This window comes from Choristoneura fumiferana, chromosome 26 (genome assembly GCF_025370935.1).
Source record: "Choristoneura fumiferana chromosome 26, NRCan_CFum_1, whole genome shotgun sequence".
NCBI classification, from domain to species: Eukaryota; Metazoa; Arthropoda; class Insecta; order Lepidoptera; family Tortricidae; genus Choristoneura; species Choristoneura fumiferana.
Window position 1 is genome coordinate 8,040,914 of NC_133497.1, and position 19,615 is coordinate 8,060,528.

Sequence of the window (19,615 nt, forward strand, 5' to 3'; positions counted from 1 at the left end):
TTTACAAAAGTTGTTAAAATAGACAACAATGGGATTTGTACGTAACATTGCTGGATTTGTTGTGATTGTTGGATAACATTTTTTTTTATTCTTGATCGACCGTCATATTCATCAAACTCATTAAAGCATTTCGCCTTTTGATATGTAGTTACAATAATGACTTTTAGGGCCTATAGTTCCTTAATACGCTAGCTGACGCGGTTTGCATTTTACGGAGCGGGTGGACATCTATTGAAAAATAAAATGAGCAGCGCCAACTGCGTTTACAATTAGGTATTGATTCAACCAAGAGGACAGGGAACTGGGCATAAGCAAAACATGCATAAGCGTTTTAAAGCTTAATAATACTTAATAACTCTTACTTAACTAAAGCTTAATGACTACGAGATCACAAAAAGGACGGAATAGTTAAGTTGACACTTATTTTACGTTATGTTCTAACTTACACCATTATTTAATAACCCGAGATCTAAGTAAAAATTAAGAAGAATTAGGGCATTCACTATACTACGATTAACGGAATAACAGTTGTCACTGGATAAAGATAGACTCAATGCTCAATTGTCAGTGGATAGAAATAATACTCAACGCTCAAACATTAGTGAATAGAGATAGACTCTATGCTCAGTGCGAGCAGAGATAGACTCAATGTTCAATCATTAGTGAATAGAGATAGACTCTATGTTCAGTTGTCAGCGAGCAGAGATAGACTCAATGCTCAATTGTCAGTGCATCATTTAAGTAAACAAAACGTTCAGTTAATCATCCAATTGAGGAAAAGACCGCAGCTTCTGGAGAGATTCTGGCAGCAACGCTTCTCACATTTACTAACGCGCAGCACAAGTAGGTACCTACCATCAGCCAAATATGTGGTCTACCACCCGAAAGTTGATAATCGTTTGCATGTCATAAAACAATAATGCCAATAGACGTGTCTGTCAACTTGAAAGTTCGACTTTAGCGACATATTCATTTGATAGGAACTTGTTTAAAAACTGATAGACCACTGATTTGGCTGATGGTCCCAATTGTTTGCAGTAAGTACCAGGAACCGAACGGAACTAAAATAGGTAGGTCGATGTAAGTCGAATGATGCTTTTTACACGCTCGATCAGAGCAATCTTTTGAGTTCTGTGTGGTTTCAACAGTGGCTATGGCAATCTGATCAGTCGGCAGTGGTGCAGTGGGCGCCGCGGTTTCGTCAGAGACCTTTCGTCAGAGCGAGGCATTTTCTTGCTCGAGAAGACAGTCACGACTCCACGCTATCTAGGGCAGAAAAGCGTTATAGTCTTGAAAACTAATCTATCTATCATTTCTTAAAATGTCATTCGTTCGCCATAATTGATTGGCGTGGTCTCATCAGTAGCTGTGGCTGCTCAGTCGGCAGTGGTGCTGGTGGGCACGGCAGTTTCGTCAGCAGCCAGCAGCGCCCTCAATGCGAGTGCCTCCTGCCTCAGCGCTGCCACGTGTGCGCGGAGCGAGGCGTTTTCCTGCTCGAGGAGACAGGCACGCCACGCTATCTGAGGGAGAGAAACGTCGTTGTAGCGTGTGTATGCGTTGTATTTGATTACATTCACGCTGGATGGCGGCGTTGGGTAACGAGAATAAGAATGATAATGAGACTGATAATGAGAAAGAGAACAAGAGTTATTTTAAAATGATAATGAGAATAATATTAAATTGAATTTCAGTATTCAGAAAATTGAATTTACTTATATCCAACCTCCAACGGTACCTTTTCGAGCTGACCACTTGCCACGGCCGACTATAAAAAAAAATAGAGTTGGTCACGACCAAGGAGCTTATATACCTACAAAATTGGAGGTTGAACGCCGAACGAAGAAGTTTGACCTTTATTACTTATTTATATATTCGATCTCTTTCTTTCAAATTTCACGAATTACTTCCATGTCTTGCTTAACCTAACTAAAGAAAGAGACGGAACATGTTCGTGACGTGATAAAGATCAAATTTCTTGTTTTAAACGGATGTTGCATCTCTACTAGATGGCCATGCCGAAACGTGAAAAAAAAAGTGTCATTGACGTAACTCAATTAAATTATCTTCGACTCCGTGGCTGGCTAATCGAGAAATAAAAAAAATACTTTACACCCTAGAGATGAAAATGCAATTTTCCACCCGGCTGTCTACCCATGAAAAGAATATTCAAATAATTATCTGACTAAATGAACTCTAAGTTATCTCGTGAAAGCCAATCATCGGGTCATGAGTTATGAATGTCGGACTCGACTCTGTATACCGGGTGTGGCCTGTAACACGAGCAAATAATTAAAACATAGATCGTACTCGTCAACAGTTTGACAACATTAAGTAGTTCAGCGACTTTTAAAAAGAATTAGTTATATTTTTATTTTTAAGTAGGTATTACACTTTAAAGTTTATTTGAAGCACCAATGTAAAGCAAAATGCTTGATGTTTGTAGCGTGACTTGCAACGTCAGGTGTGTTCTGGGACGGCGTAGGTACATTGATAGCAGTATTTAATTTGTATGAATAAAGGAAAATTTAAAGACTCCATTATTTTTAAAAGTCACTGAAGTCACTGTTGTTCAGTTAGATGTGGTTTAATTTTTTGCTCGTATTACAGGCCACACCCGGTATAAAACTGTAGGTTAGGTTAAGTTTTGTTTTATATCAATTCTGAGCAAAATGTTGGACTATGAGAAAAAAGAATTATGAAAAACTATACATTCTGTCTTTGAACAACTAAGTATGCGATCCGATTTGGACCCAAAGATATGCAATCATCATGGTACCTGGTCCTCGCGGATCCGGCGCGCGTCCCTCGACTTCTTGGCGGCCTGGTTGTTGCGCCGGCGCCGCTCGAAGTACTTCTCGTCCTTCATCTCAGGCGGGATGGGGCGTTTCTCGCCCCTTCGGCGCTCCTCCGCGCTCGCCAGGCCTGGAGACAAACCCACTGATGGGTTTTGGCGAAAATAATAAGGAATTACTTTAATATAAACGGATTTAATAAATTGTAATGACAGCCCAACAATGATATAGAAGAAGAGAAAAATAAACCAACCAAGTGCGATAGGTCAAAATACCATAGACAGTGGCGTCAGCTTACAGATATTTTTGGTACTAAATGGTCTACTTAAATTGTTTGGTTTATATAATTCTAAAACCCACTAAGTAACTTAAAACCGGCCAAGAACGTGTCGGACGCGCCCATGATAGGGTTCCGTAGCCATTACGAATAAATCAAGTATTTTTTTCTAAGGATTTCGTATTTTGTACGGAGTCTTCCAAGCTTAGGTATATTTCGTCAAAAAGTCACTAATCTGCAATAGTTATTTGTGTCACAAGGGAGCAAAATGGTGTATTTACGGCGAGGGCGTACATTTAATCCAGAATGTAGCGAAGGATTCTGCAATAGAATCCTGAGCGTAGCGAGGGATTCAAGTGTTAACGCCCAAGATAAAAATAATTTTCCTTCCGAGTGGTTCATTCAACTTATCACACCGAGCATTAATAAACTTGAATTAAATATTCTAAATATTGTTAAAGAACAATCAGCATAGAAAATGGCGGGCTTTACAATAATCAACTTCAAAAAATGACATTTGCACTTAGAAAATTACACTAAAAGCCTGAAGTTGCACTTTGCTCCCTCTCGAGGAAAAGTTACTTTTCTGAAAGAGGTGTGAAAAAAAAATTTGGAAGAAGTATTAACCTTACGATGCTATGCATAAGTTTGATTATCCCTCTCGACTTTAGGTGGTAATTAGTGACTTTTGCTTGTCACCCGACGATTTTATACCGTGGGCTGTAATAATACCTATTTACTCTTAAACTGCTAATAATTTTTTTAAGCAAACTTATCAGTTAAGTATTGATTTTAAAAGTCCTATCCAATGAGATCCCACACTATGGGTTAGACTAGAAAAAAAAACACCCCCTCTTTACGTCTAGGGAGGTACCAACCTAATTACGCTAAAAAATGTATTTTTGTACCATTTTGTCAGCATCGTTGCTAAGTACATAATATATTCGTACAAAATTACAGCTTCCTAGCACTGATAGTCTCTGACCAGAGCCGCGGACGGACGTACAGACATGGCGAAATGATAACGGTGCCGTTTTTGCCATTTTGGCTACGGAACCCTAAAAAGGAAGGAAAGCTGTGTTGCTCTGAGGATGAACTTTGGCTGAGTTCGAAACTTGTCAGTGTTCTTACTTGGCGGGCTCCGCAGAGGCAGGTGCTGGCAGTAAGACAAGCATGGCGGCGGCGGCAGCGCGGCTAGCAGCGGACCCACCATGCTGGGCACATCTGGAACAAACCAAGCTTTACTGATTGATTTATTAAATAAGGGGTATGATTTTATTGATCACCTAATAAATGTGTTTTCGGCGACCTAATAAATAATATTTGTTCCTAAAATAGTAGATCTGTCACCTAAATTGAATTACCAAATAATATTAAAACGGTTACCTTATTATTTTAAATTACTCAGAAATAATATTGATCATCAAATAATTATATTGGATTCCAAAATAATAGATGTGTCACTAAAACTGAATCACCAAACAATATAGAAATGGCTTCCTAAGAATTAATTATAATCGCTGGAAAATAATATTGATCATCAAATAATTGAACTGAAATCCTACTAATATTAGTAGGTAGGATGTGAAAGTTTGTGAATGAGTGAGTATGTTACTTCTTCACGCTGAAACGGCTGGACGGATTTGGATGAAATTTGTCGAAAAGTTAGTTTATAACTTGGATTAAAACATAGGATACTTTTTATCACGATATTCCCACGGGATAGGAATAAAATCTCGAAAAAACAACCGCTGGGCTTAGAGTCATGAAATTTGATATGTAGGTAGTTGGACGTCTGGAATAAAACATGGATGTCTAGAAAAACACATAGACGACTTTTTGACCCGATATACCCACGGGATACCTAGGGATAAAATCTTGAAATAATAACCGCTGGGCTTAGAGCCATGAAATTTATTATGGTAGCTGGGCCTCTGGAATAACACGGATGTCTAGAAAAACACATAGACGACTTTTTGACCCGATATTCCCACGGGATACCTAGGGATAAAATGTCGAAATAACAGAGCCTCGACACGATACAGACGGGAGAGAATTCAGTCTCGGAGCCAGAGTCCAAGCAAGGGACTACTCGGTATCGAAAATCAAATGGGAGTTTGGCACTGTAATCCGCAGTCTCGGACAGGTATATATTACAAGATTAGGACAGACAGCGGACTCCTGTGGATCCGACACCTGGACCAGATACTCCCTGCTCCTCTGATTCACGGCGGAGGCGTGTCACATATTTGATTTGCATGGTTTCTTAGTTACAGTTGTTGAAAACTTGGACTGTCATTCCAAATATATGTTTATCCTGATATGAAGATGTACATTTTATTAATTTAATAACTTAACACAGACTTACAAACATATAAGCATTTGTAATAATAGTGGATTAAGTTTGAACGAAAAAATAAATAATTAAGTAAGTTGACCATGTGACCCCCCCGCCAGCACCCAAGCCATCGAGACGAACTTAAATCAGTGTACCTATGACCCTACAGTTACTAAACCAACACGGCGTATCCCGATGCCGTTGACTCACCGATCGATGCCCATTAGCGCTGTCATTACGCCCTGTCATTACGTCGACGCACCTGTGCGTTCCCGGCACTCAACGGCAGGGATGCGTTGGTGGATGGAATGGCTGTGACATCTACCCCCACCAAGACTAGATCCTAGTCTATAGTTAGAATATTAGGAAGTAGCTTTTGCCCGCGACTTCGGTCTGCGAAAAATTCGTTTATCGCTATCCCGAGGGAATAAAAAAACCGGCCAAGAGCGTGACGGACACGCCCGATATAAGGTTCCGTAGCCATTACGAAAAAAATAAGTAATATTTTACTAAGGATTTCGTATTTTATACGGAATCTTCCAAGTTCAGGTATTTTATACCTTAGGCTGCTATTTACTCTTAAACTACTAATAATTCTCAAGCAAACTTAGCCGTTATAGTTTTCCTTAAAAGTTTGATATATTTACTGTCATTTTGAATTTTTCAAATTTTTCCACCCACCGGTTTAGATTTTAGAGGGGGGGGGGACGCTCGATTTTAATCAAAATTTGCACTTTAAAGATGAATATTTCGCAAACAAATCACCACTAATGGTTTTAAAAGACCTATCCAACGATACCCCACACTACGGGGTAGGGAGAGAAAAAAAAATCACCCCACTTTACGTCTATGGGAGGTACGCATAATTTTTTTATTTTTATTTGTACCACTTTGTCGGCATAGTTTACATATATATCCGTGCAAAATTACAGCTTTCTAGCATTGATAGTCCCTGAGCAAAGTCGCGGATGGACAGACAGACAGACATGGCGAAACTATAAGGGTTCCGTTTTTGCCATTTTGGGTCCGGAACCCTAATAAAACTTTTCCAGGGTCTCGAGTTATCTTCATGGTCCAAATTCCACTATGATGATGTTGACGAATTCGAATATGAGATGTGTTTGCTGTCGTATGGACGCTGATAGACAGCAAGAGTAGGTCTATGCGAAAAGTTTCATGTGCAAGTTCAAATTAAAATCGTTTATTCTGTAAAATAAGCCGGAAAGGGCTCTTTTACACGTCTTTTTAGGGTTCCGGAGCCAAAATGGCAAAAACGGAACCCTTAGTTTCGCCATGTCTGTCTGTCTGTCCGTCCGCGGCTTGCTCAGGGACTATCAATGCTAGAAAGCTGTAATTTTGCACGGATATGTAGGTAACTATGCCGACAAAATGGTATAATTAAAATTAAAAAAAATTTTTTTGGGTACTTCCCATAGACGTAAAGGGGGTGATTTTTTTCTCATCCACCCTATAGTGTGGGGTATCGTTTAAAAACCATTAGGGGTTTGCTAAAACAATTTTTTCGATTCAGTGATGTGTTTGCGAAATAGTCAACTTTAAAGTGCAAATTTTTGATGAATATCGAGCGCCCCCCCCCTCTAAAATCTAAACCGGTGGTGGAAAAATTTGAAAAAATCAGAATGACAGTAAATATATCAAACTTAAGGAAAACTATAGCGGCCAAGTTTGCTTGAGAATTATTAGTAGTTTATGAGTAAATAGCAGCCTAAGGTATAAAATATACCTAAACTTGGAAGATTTCGTATAAAATACGAAATCCTTAGAAAAATATTACTTAATTTTTTCGTAATGGCTACGGAACCCTATTTTGGGCGTGTCCGACACGCTCTTGGCCGGTTTTATTAACTTTTTTATTTCTCGCGCTGACCATAAACTATGCACTTAGCCTTCTGTATGTAAGAAATAATGTAGACTTTTACCGACATTTCTCAGAGTAATTGAAATCGGTTCAGCGTTCTCTGCGTGAAGAAGTGACAGACATTATGTTACCTCTTCACGCTTTGGTCGAATCTGCCTTCCAAATGACCAATTGCTCTGATGCACTTGTCCCGTTCCCGTCACGCACACGTCACGTGTCGGAGCATCCTCGGCAGGTGCAAAGCGCCCGGGTGCAAGGTGCAAGGTGCAGCGCGTAGGGTGCAGGGGTGAAGCGTCGCTAATTGCACTTAATTACTGCGCGAGCGGCGCCACGCGATCGCAGTTATTTCCAGGGCTTGAAAACCGTTTTTTTTAAGATAGGCAAGCAAACGAGCAGGCGGGTTACTTGATGGGAAGCAATCAGCTGAAATTATCATGCTTGGGGCATAGAGGGTAGGTAATGCTAGTGATGTGTACCTACACAGGAATCGACCCACTGCAGGCAGGCCAATGACGCCGCCAATGGATGGATGGATACCCATACTTACTTACTATCTGGACGCAGAGACCCGAAATACTTGGCCTCTAACACCAGACTCGCCCTGATTTACGATCTTAAACTCACTTCACGGCTCGAAACTCTCCTAATCCTTCCGCGTGTCCAGTCCAAGCCACGTTGAGTGACCAATGCGTCCAGACTTCTGACATTGGGCCGGCCATTCTCACTTCTTGACGTTTTTCATCTAATTGCAGTAGAATATGGGCAATATGAACAATTATAAGCTAAACTATTAATATTTCAAAACAGCGTGAGAATAAACAAAATAGTTTCTGATTTATTGAGATATTTTTACGGACACGGTAATTATAAAATTGAATTTCACATGGCTACGGACGCTACGGTACTTAGAAAGAGGATGTTTATTTTTAGAAAGTATAGACTTTCTTTTTTTATGGCAATTCGCTAGCGAATTGCCATAAAAGTTAAGTGTGTACTCATGTACTAATAAATAGAGATAAATCAAGTAAATCAAGGCCCTTTCTTCCCGGTTGATCGACACCTCTGGGGACCCAAGAGCTGGTGGTACGTATTTATAGCGGAAGCACTTGCGGTCCAAAGGGGTAATGCGGCCAGCATCATGGGAAACTCTGCCACAGGCAAATCTTTTGGACGGGGTTTTTCTTTTTATAATTTTTATTTTATAGTAACATATAGATATATTTAGTTAAGGTTTCTTAGGTAAGTTTTCTTTGTCTTCTTCTTATTATTTTATTTTTTTTATTTAATCTGTAAAAAAAAAGTAAATCAAAGCAAGGATCTATACTTAAAAGGTTTAGGTATTTAACTAGTAAATGTAAACAAAACAACGTTAATGGGTGTCTTAAATATTGAAACTCCCCCATTAAACTATGTAAACATTTAACATTTCTGTATTGAAATACATACATTGGTCTATCTATTTTGTATTACAATGAAATGATAGATAAGTAAAATGTTTTAAATTCTTCAATGTACCAAATCTGGCAGCTCAAGTACTAGTGTCATCCACGAAGACTCGTGATTTTGTCAAAATTAGACATTAATGACATTTTAATAAGAACCACGGCACGCTTCATCGTGAATGACTCTACCTATACTGTGTACTGTGTGTCTAGGTAAGTGTACTGTCTTTGGTCTGTTTTGGTTTGGCCTTAGCGACTCAACCCAAAATTTCCTTGTGTACGGTGACGGGGTAAGTGTAATACCTAAGTATGAGAATATCGTTAGCGATATCTATTGATTTATAGTTCACAAGCCCTTTCAGAAGATACAAACGGCCTCAATTACCCCCCTTCACCAAAAGCTTGCACGGTTAATCGTCGTAACCCTTCCGATCAGAGGCCGTGGGTACGACCAGCTGCGCGGCCGCAGCAACACCCCTTGTCGGCCGGCGTGTGTTAAATAAGTGCTTTGTAATGATACCCAGCTTTAAAAACTGTTTGTTTTTGAGACATTAGCGAAGGCCTCAATTTTATCCATCCGTTGTGGCCAGCTACGACTATTTAGAATATGCAATACGGGTCCATATCAGCTCGCATACTTATTTGGAAGTCTGAATGTAATGTTTGTCAGAACGATCGTTTGCAGAGGGTTATCTGTGATCGTTTGTTAAACTCTTTTTTCTCTGAATTCAATAATCGATCAGTATTGTGTAACGTTGTGTTTTCTTCCATGACTCGAACTGCCCGAAATCCGATTAATCTGGCAATTATTTTAATATATTTTTTCGGCTGGTAACAGGAGGGAGGATTGTGTTGACGGGGTCATCTCTGATTGGAGCATTTAAGTAAATCATTTTGTAGGGATGTCAGTTCAGGATTTTTTATCATGTTTCAGGGGAAATATAATTAATTTCAGACATTGGTCAATAACATTTATTTAATTTACAATCAGTCGAATCTGATACTACAGATTATCACCCGTGGTCACCTGTCACGGTACAAACATCAAGCATTTCACTTAACATTGCTTCTTCGAATAAACTTATAAAAATTAAAATGACGAATTATTTTTAAAAGTCGCTGAACGAATGTTTATTCAGTTTGAGGAGTATGATCTATGTTTTAATTATTTGCTCATATTACAGGTCAGACCCGATAGACGTAATGCCCATCCCTGTTAGGGTTGCTATATGAAAAATTTAAAAGTCCTGGCAAAAATCCTGACTTCACCCTGTAAGTTCTGATATTTCTTGTCATACATTTAGGGGAGGGAGAGGGGGGAGTAAGGTGATTTGTGACACAGAAACAAAATAATAGTAATCTTCATACCAATACATGTGACGAGGGGGGGGTCTAAAAATTGTCTAAATTGGTGTGACGACTACTGTAACGTGGATCTACGCTTCCCTTTCCCTTCACCCGACTCCGTAACCCCCTCCCCAATATCAATAATCAATAATCTGGTAAGTGACATCCTGGTAATCCAGCACTTCAACGACTAATGGCATCAACTTGGAATTTGGTATGCATATGTAGTTTGGGTGACAATACAAGTACAGTTAACAAAAAGTAAAGTCAGCAAAATAAAAGCTTGTATTAAAAATGAAGATTTTTACATAAACTTATTTGTTGTGAGATCATTTCTAAAAATGCGGACACTTGGCAAGTCTGGGCGCAATCCTGACAAAGGTTCAAAAATCCGAACATGTCTGGACAAATCCTGACGTACCTATGGCAACTCTATACGTTACGGTACGATACGTATGGTATCCCTGTGAACTAGCTGCCCCTGGTAGCCCCTGAATAATAAAGGCCGAGTAAGCGCCAGGGCGGGGGGTGGGAAAAAAGCACTGTTTAAGCCAATATTTATCGGGAACTTAACTGAACAAATATTGAATGTACTTAGAGGTTTTTGTTTTGTTAGAACTTCTTGTTTCTTTCGTCGTGATTAGATAAGCTAGCTAATTAATTTATTTACGCAGCCACCGTCTCATGAATGATTTTCAACTTGAATAGTCCAGGAAAAAAAGTAGGTACTTAGCGCTGTTCTTTGCAGGTTTTTTAATAATAATAATAATAATTTAACGTTTATTTCAGGCTCTAGTCCCATATACTTCGTGTTAGTTACAGTCTTATAATGATAATGTAGTAGTTAATTAATTGCGATTGAATTTATCAAAACAATAAAAATAAAAATAAATAGGATGTCATAGTTCTAAAATTAAAAATAATACAATAATAGTCAAAATTACAGAAAGTTAATTAAAATTAAAATTATAAAGAACAGTCGTTGGATCACTGAAATCTACCTATCCTATCCCACTAAGATGCCGGCTACAATTAATTATTAGGTTTTTTACAGTACATCATCCATCCAGCCTATATACGTCCCACTGCTGGGCACAGGCCTCGTCTCAGAACAAGAGGGCTTGGGCCATAGTTCCCACGCGGGCCCAGTGCGGATTGGGAACTTCACACACACCATTGAATTGCTTCGCAGGTTTGTGCAGGTTTCCTCACGATGTTTTCCTTCACCGCAAAGCTCGTGACAAATTTCAAATGTAACTCCGCACATGAATTTCGAAAAACTCAGAGGTGCGAGCCGGGGTTTGAACCCACGACCCTCTGCTTGAGAGGCGATAGGTCAAACCACTAGGCCACCACGGCTTCGGCCACGGCTTTTACAGTACATAAGTATTTTTGATAAAATTACAAAATTAAACGGTTTAAGTTACGATTATAGTCAGGCACGGTTCGACTAGTTTCGATCTTTTCGGAAGATCGTTTTCATAGGTGTCACTATTAGCGACTGGACCCCTCCTCGCACCCCGTCGGCATCTTATCGCGAACTTGAAACCTGTCATGTATGAATATGGTGTCATCGGCAACAAAACTCATTATTTTCGTATCAGAGAATAAAGACTCAGTTTATGCTAGGTATACCAGTCATAAGAAGCCGTGGTGGCCTAGTGGTTTGACCTATCGCCTCTCAAGCAGAGGGTCGCGGGATTTTCGAAATTCATGTGCGGAATTGCATTTGATATTTACCACGAGCTTTGCGGTGAAGGAAAACATCGTGAGGAAACCTGCACGAACCTGCGAAGCGATTCAATGGTGCGTGCGAAGTTCCCAATCCGCACTGGGCCCGCGTGGGAACTATGGCCCAAGCCCTCTTGTTTTGAGAGGACGCCTGTGCCCAGCAGTGGGACTTATATAGGCTGGGATGATGATGATGATACCAGTCATATCGAATGATCTCTATGTTGTCATCATCGGTAAAAGGTCGCAACTGGATGGATCAGTGCAAGAAGCAGTGGCGGAGTTACATCTGCAATGCTGCTACACAGTCGACGAGTGGCATGAGGACTGGCGAGGAAAGGAGGCAGAGACCTGACGTGACTAGACTCCGGCCAGCGAAAGCTGGCCACGAGAAACCGCGGCAAATAAAAAAAAATGAGGCTGACAACACTTGCTGTACACTGATTAAACGATGTTGATACTTGAAAATTATTCAAATTTTCCAGATATTAAATTATACTGGGGACTCTTCAAGCTGCATCAAAATTCATGTAGTAATGAGTGAAAGTTGATGATGCACTTTAGGATTTTTTATAACCTTTTAAATCTAGATTTTATGATCTTTTTGTCAGTGCCCTACAGTCCAGATGCATCAATTTGCAGACCATTTTGACCTGATTGGCATTGAATATATCTTCTAACATTTTTATTTCTAACATAATCTTATAATTTTGCATTTTGAGGATGACAGGCTGAATTATTTATTTCTTGTAGAAGTATCAAAATTATTTAAGCCGGGCTAGAATGACAATATGTCAATTTTGACAGTCTCAAAAATGATACTCGATTAAAGTTTCGTAAAAACTGCGTGGACAGCTTTCGCTGGCCAGAGTCTTATGACACTTATTTCTCATGTACCAAGTCCCTCTCTCTCTCTATTCTACAATCTAGTTGAATGACGTAGGTGATTGATTTCTAATAGATACATTCCGAACAAAATATACAAATATTTAGTTATATAGTTTGACTAAATCGAGGTGAAATTTTATGACGTTTGATATTTACGTGATATTTTCCAAAGCGCTCTATATCCTTTTGCATAGTTGGCGATCGTTTTTACCTGCGTTAGTTCAAAATAAAAAAAAAAATAGTTTATACTTTAACGAAGGTCTGGCAGTCGCGGGCTCTTAGTCTACTAGGTACTATACTATACCACAAAACACAGACTGTTCAGAAATCAATCTCCATACAAGTGCGCTCGAGCAACGCACACATAGACACTGCTCACGGACACGATATCTCGGACCGAAGTTCGTTCGTTCGTGCGGTTCCTCTGACACTTATACTGTTTAATACGAGAGCGAGAGGGACGGTACGATACGAACTTCGAGTTTCGAGTTTCGTAGTAGCCCTGCAGTGCGAGCGCGAGTGCCATCCGCTGGAGACGCGTCTGTGAACTTTTTTGTGCAATAATGGAGCAACAAAAAAAAGTTATTATAACTGTTCAGTGGACGGTTGTTTAAATTAAATAATCGTGAATTTCGCCAATAACGAAATCGTCGCAAGATATTTTCTGTGACAAATTTATAATATAACAATGACATTAAAATTAAAATATTTTAGTTATTAATTTATATTTCCATTCTTCCCGTTTCATTCTAAACAATAAATCAAACAACTAGATCTATACGAGTGCCACTACCGCGATAGTTTTTTGGTGCATAAGCCATAGTTGACAACCTTAGAGCGACCGCCGAGCGTAGGTATGAAAAGTGAAGTACATACAGGAGATTGACTTCTGAACTATCTGTGTTTTCTGACTATACTGAGCGACAAAAAATCTGGCCCTCAAATGTATGCAGTACTTAATAAGTAATTTTGTATGGAGAGTGGGCCAAATTTTGTGCCGGTGAGTACCTATATCTTACCTGGCGGTAGGAAGTGATTGTAGCTGCGCAGGAGTCTCAGAGCGGCGAGTGCGCCGCCGTGCTGCGTCGCGCACGGCTCCAGTTCATAAAGGGGCAGATTTTGATCCATACTTCTTCGCCAGCTTATTGTTAGAACTCCAAAATAGAGTTTATGACGAGTCACAGTTTTTCCTCGTGAAGAGGTAGGTTAGATTCATGCTTGTTTAGTTTTATGGTAGGCACAAGTTGGTTTGTTTAGGCGATGGATTTTTCTGGCCGGTTTTGGTTGTGGGTAAGATTTCACTGCACTGTCACGTTGAACGGTAGGTATTACGTTACTCAACTCTATTTCTAGGGCCGGTGTTCGTTCCAGATTTCTGACTCTGTGCCCTTAGTGTAAGTTTTCGGTTACAAAATACGTCTCGATCGCGTTTGCGTTAAAATCTCAATTTGTATGGAAACACGAACAGCGCCTCTGACGGACAATTCATTCAATGTTTATTCAGTAAATAGGCCGCAATGGGCACTTTTACACGAAATTTTTTAAACTACAGCGCTTTCGGGAAGACCATCATTGCCAAGAGAATGCGCCGCAAGAAACTTGGCAGAAAGTCATTTTTCATAAAATATAATTACAAATAAAATACTTAAACTATATTTATACAATTAAAGAAAAAAATACATAATAATAAAAGAAATACAGGGATGTATGGGGTCCCTTAGTTACAATACTAAAATAACTATAACTAACTATATCTACGTTTAGTGGAAGTAGAACTTCCGCCGTCTAAAATGAACGTTTGCGATGTTCGTGTTTCCATACAAATTGAGATTATCGATACGTATTTTGTAACCGAAAACTTAAACTGGGGGCACTGACCTAATAAAACAGTTGAAAATTCCCCGACATTGTCATTTGAAAGTTAAATATCTCAAAACCGGTTAAAATAAGGTTAAAACCGATTATAATGAAACACAGCTGAGAACAACTTCAAAGATTCGCTTTCACGTAAAAAACATGTCAAAATCGGTTTAGGTATCCTTTTGAGAGCTACCATGCCTTAGACAGACAGACAGACATTGGTGTCAAACTTATACTTACTTACTTATTACTTTACTATGTGAAAGAATGCCAAATAAATTTATTTTTAACCCCCGACGCAAGAAGAGGGGTGTTATAAGTTTGGCCGCTATGTGTGTCTGTCTGTCTGTGGCACCGTAGCTCTTAAACGGGTGAGCCGATTTGAATGCGGTTTTTTTTATTTGAAAGCAGGTTTTCTAGCGATGATTCTTAGACATGTTTTATCAAAATCTGTTTTTGAGATATTGAACTTTGAAGTGACAATGTCGGGGGTTTTCCAACTTTTTGATGGTTAGGTTGTTTTCAATTAAATTTTCAATTATTGCGCCCCTCTTTTTGCGTCGGGGGTTGAAAAGACACCATCGGTTGACCGTTGTTCCGTAGCTTCACTGTGTAAATAGGTAATAATGTCATTTACTTTTAAACGAGCAGTTCTTATATTTTTATTACCATCAGGAGACCCACTTGCTCGTTTGCCATCCAGTCGAATAAAAAAAAACTACCTACTCTAAGATAACAATTTTGACGAAAACTACGTGGGAGCTTTCGGGGGCGAACAATCGATCTAGCGGTCCTTTTCTTTTTTTATGTGAGAGGCAGAAAACCAGCATGCGGGTCACTTGAGGGGAAGCAATCACCGCCGCCAATAGACACGCAACTCGAGGGATATCGCAAGTGCGTTGCCGGCCCTTTCAGATATTTATCAATCTCTCTTTATCTCTGAGAAAACGTGAGTTAGTGTTTTACTGTTTTGTCGTTTAATTTAGTTGCATTGTGTGTTTTGGTTTCATGTTGGTTGTTTTTTTTAATTGGTTTTTTATTTTGATTTTATTGCTTTTTGTTGTTTTTTGTAAGTTAATTTTTGTCGCCTTCCTTGAAGTCGCCAAGCGGTCACAGCGGAAGACCAGCGAAAACTATGCAGAGGTTTCGCATAATAGGCACCTACATAATACTTGTTTTTATGTTAATGCTGTTGTTTCTTTGTATAATTTTGTTTTTGTTTTATTGTTTCTTTTTTTTAATGTATTTTTATTATGTTTTATGTAATGTGCGAGGAGTGAATAAAATATTTCTACACTAAAAAAAAATATTGTTATAAGTATTGTGTTGTCAATGTGGATGACTTCTAGGTGAGTTTGAAACGCGTCAGTGTAGTGTGGTGGAGGTGACAGTTGGGTTTGTGTGATTTGTGTGAATGAACACACGTTTGTTGCATAGGCCTAGCTAATAAGGTCGCGGGTGAGCAAAGTAATTGTTTTAGTTCATTTTTAATTAAATCACAAAAGCTGGGTCATTGTGCAAGTCGTCCAAATTTGGATGTGATCGAGGAGACCGAGTGGGGTATCGTAGAAAGGGCTCCAGCAAAAGCTTAGTCAGATTTTTAATTATTTACCCTTACCTTTCGATATATTATGACAAAGAAAGAAAAAAAAATTTTGGAATCTGAATTTAGGAAAAAGCTCAGAAAAAACCGCGAGACTCGAACTATTTATAATGTACCAACAAATTTGTACGGAATCCTCGGTGGGCGAGTCCGACTCGCGCTTTTCCAGTTTTTCTTTCTACATATTTGTACAATTATTAATTTAATTTACTTTTTACTTTTAAACTTTATTAAATTTGTATTTTCTCCAAAAAAACCACGATTAAACAAAAAATACTCTGTTTTTATTTTACTATGAGTGGGAGGCAAACGAGCAAGCGGGGCGTCTGATAGGAAATGATCGTCACCGACCGCCCATGAATACCGACAACTCAAGGAGAGTCACTGGTCGGTTGCCGGCCCTTACAGTGACTGTGGCCCGATACGCACCTACTCGGCCAATTTATACACGTGACAGTGGCAGAATCATCAAAAAGCTTTGGCCATCGCAATCGAATTAAAAAAAACACTTTGACACTAAATCAAAAGATACCAACACCGGTGTAAAATCCGCGCCAACTAACTCATTACGCGTCCAGGCGTTCAGTTAGGTAACTCTTCACGGCTCTGCGATTGGCTAATATGTTAATTATTAGATCATTTCCTCGCTCGCGATTGGTCGAGCGAGCGACGCCCACTCCGCTTATAACAGAGTATGTCATAGAATGTAACGATGCATCATGAATAGTTGATGACGTGTTATTATCTATGGCGAGGTGTTTTACCGGGCAAGTTTTGAGGGGAAACGTGTTTGTTTTTTCAATTTGTTTGTTTGATTTACTTTGCTTGTTTGTTCGGATGTTTAATGTGCTGTAAGGTAATTGTGACGTTTAGCTTTTATGTTTTTTGCTAATTCGAAGATTGAATAAGTCCTTACGCGTTTGTTTGTTTAGTTATAGTATAGGTACTTAGTCCTACTAATATTATAAGTGCGAATTTTTGAGAGTATGCCTAAGTATAAGTAAGCTGTAAGTTTGTCAGTCTGAAGCGGTTCGACGGATTTGGATGTACCTAATTTGGCATATAGACAGCTAAAATAATAAAAAAAATAAGAAACATTTATTTCATAACTACCTAACATAATCAATAGGATTAAGTACTAAGGGCTGACCAGGAATATAAAAAACCTGACGCGAGGGCAGCACTTCTACGTTTTATATTGCAACATTCTTTACACTTAATATACGATACCTAACAGTCATATTGACAACGGTGTGTCGGTGATGTTATTTAAAGGAATATTTTCTAATCCCTCGGACTTTTTATATGAAAAATACTTTTATACATTGTGAATTATTTTCCTTTCAAGGCTATGGTTATCTTCGGCAATTTAACGCACAAAAAACAAAATAACACTTTAAAATACCACGCGCAAACAACGTTAAACTTTGACAGCAATAGACAGATGACATTTGAATTTAGTGTTACCAGTGTAAGAAATTAGTTTTCCGCAATATGGCGAGTTTTTTTTATAATTCTGGTCAGCCTTTAACAAATATTCCAATAGCTTATCTATACACGTTTGATGAAAAAGGAATCCACTCAGCATTTGTCAGGTTACGAAGGGTGACTCGACGCTGATTATGGAGATCTGGGATAAGGCACTACTTTTTATCCTGATATTCTCACCGGATCAGTATAAAATCTTGCAACCTCAATCGCTAAACTAGATCTAAGCCAGCAAGTCATGAAATTTGGCAAGGTTTTTAAAACACCGTTAATGAAGATCGTTCACGTTAAAACGGCTGGTCAGATTTGGATGAAATTTGGTATACTTATAGGTATTTTAGTCACTATAAAGAAATAAATACATATTTCGACTATAGGTGAGAGTATTAAAAAATGATGTAGAAAAATCCTGGAAAAACCTTTATTTCATAAGAACTACGCTCGAACTAAATAAATTATCCTTTCTTCTTTTTATATTGCTGACTCAACCACTCCAAAAATCTTTTTACTATTTTTATTCTGTACCTATTCCTACATTATGAAGTGGCACAATAAAGCACCCAACGTGGGCAAAATGGAGGGGTGGCGCGAGTGACGCCGCGTTCGAGTAACCGCACTACGACATCTGTAGAGACACTTAATTAATGAAACAGTGGTTTTAAAATTATTACGGGATGTTATCATTAATCGATATGGTTGTCAATTGCTCAGGTAATTTTTTTCTACGGAGCATCCATAAATTACTGCACACCAAATTTGACACCAAAGGAAATCACAATTATTTTCGTTCCTGTGTCACACCTCAACCGCCTTAGGTACTATTTATTACCCCGAAACGGCTATGGCTTTCATGTTTCCCTTTTATTTTTGTATGGACTTCGCTCACTCTGTTCATCAGGGTTTCTTAAAGTGGAGTGGGGTCCACTTAGGGGTCCGTAGCATGTGTATCAGGGGTCCGTAGTCCGTAGTAGGTCAGTCTGTAAACATAATTTATAAGAAAATTGTGTAGTAAACTTGACGCGACGCATTGTCGTTGTCGGGTGGTTAATTCAATAGTATTCAATACGTAATCACTGCGCTTCGGCGCTGCGCGGAGGTTTTATTTTTATTAATATTAATAAGGTTTTTTTTCCATTTCCAACAATGTTTTTTGACAGGGGTCCGTGGAATTATTTAAATTCTGAAAGTGGTCCGTGACTGCAAAAAGTTTAAGAAACCCTAACATTGTCATCTAAAATATATTATTTGTGCCGAATTTGGAGTCAATTTGGTAACTAAAAGTGGGTAAAATTCTACTTCCCAGATTTGAAGACAACTTATACTATGATAGAATTATTGGAAGTTAAATAAAAGCTTGAAAAAAATATATTTGTTTAAAACCAAACATATAGTGTGTAGACAGCTTTATTTATTTTTAAGCAGGCAACACTCTTCTTACTAAGACTTGCACGGCGAACACACCTCTCCCATAATAAAATTGTTAAAAAGTTCAATAAACTTTCAGTTTACTAAATTTCTACGCATTTTGATTCCTACAATATTTGAGAATCCTATTATGATGATAAATGCGCAAGTTTGCGAGTATGTGTGTATGTTTGTAACTCCTTCACGCTACAACAGTTGGACGACGCAAAAAGAGCGTTGTTATAAGTTTGACCGCTCTGTATGACACAGGAAAAAATACAAACACAATTCGCCTGACAACATTATCATTTATAATGATTGCGAATGAATCCCTGAATCCAAAAATGTTCTCAAATAGCCTATGATGTTTTTAAAAGAGGTATCCAATGATACCTCTTACTAGTTAGGTCGAGAATAACCCTCCTCCGGATAGTCGGGTAATTTTTTTTATTTACGTGTTTCTACACGTAAATAAAAAAACCTAAAGATTCTTCTAGAGCTCTTGTTTCTTTTAGAGCTCTTCTGAGCTATCTATAGGTACCACACTTGTCTCTAAGCGAAGCCAC

At 38.7% G+C, this 19,615-nt stretch overlaps 1 protein-coding gene across 3 annotated transcripts; it reads right to left on the reverse strand.

The window, feature by feature from the left end:
• Positions 1 to 352: 352 nt before the first annotated feature.
• Positions 353 to 16,752, reverse strand: LOC141442654 (uncharacterized). 3 transcript variants are annotated; one of them, XM_074107696.1, is made up of 5 exons: positions 16,587 to 16,752; positions 13,714 to 13,964; positions 4,201 to 4,293; positions 2,777 to 2,937; positions 353 to 1,520 (listed from the first exon to the last, which is right to left on the reverse strand). In XM_074107696.1, the coding sequence occupies exons 2-5, from the start codon at positions 13,820 to 13,822 to the stop codon at positions 1,377 to 1,379; spliced, it is 507 nt and encodes a 168-aa protein (XP_073963797.1). In that variant the 5' UTR covers positions 13,823 to 13,964; positions 16,587 to 16,752; the 3' UTR covers positions 353 to 1,376. The 3 variants fall into 3 exon arrangements, with proteins under 3 accessions (XP_073963797.1, XP_073963796.1, XP_073963798.1); XM_074107695.1 differs by having other exon boundaries at positions 13,714 to 14,000; XM_074107697.1 differs by lacking the exon at positions 16,587 to 16,752 and having other exon boundaries at positions 2,777 to 2,922; positions 13,714 to 14,062.
• Positions 16,753 to 19,615: the final 2,863 nt, after the last annotated feature.

Bases quoted from the DNA above. Each gene is read 5' to 3' on its own strand.
- LOC141442654 (XM_074107696.1), bottom strand. From the start codon at position 13,822: ATGGATCAAAATCTGCCCCTTTATGAACTGGAGCCGTGCGCGACGCAG. The intron at 4,294-13,713 runs GTAAGATATAGG...GGTTTGTTCCAG, and splicing joins CAATCACTTCCTACCGCCAG to ATGTGCCCAGCATGGTGGGT. The intron at 2,938-4,200 runs GTAAGAACACTG...AAAACCCATCAG, and splicing joins GCCTCTGCGGAGCCCGCCAA to TGGGTTTGTCTCCAGGCCTG.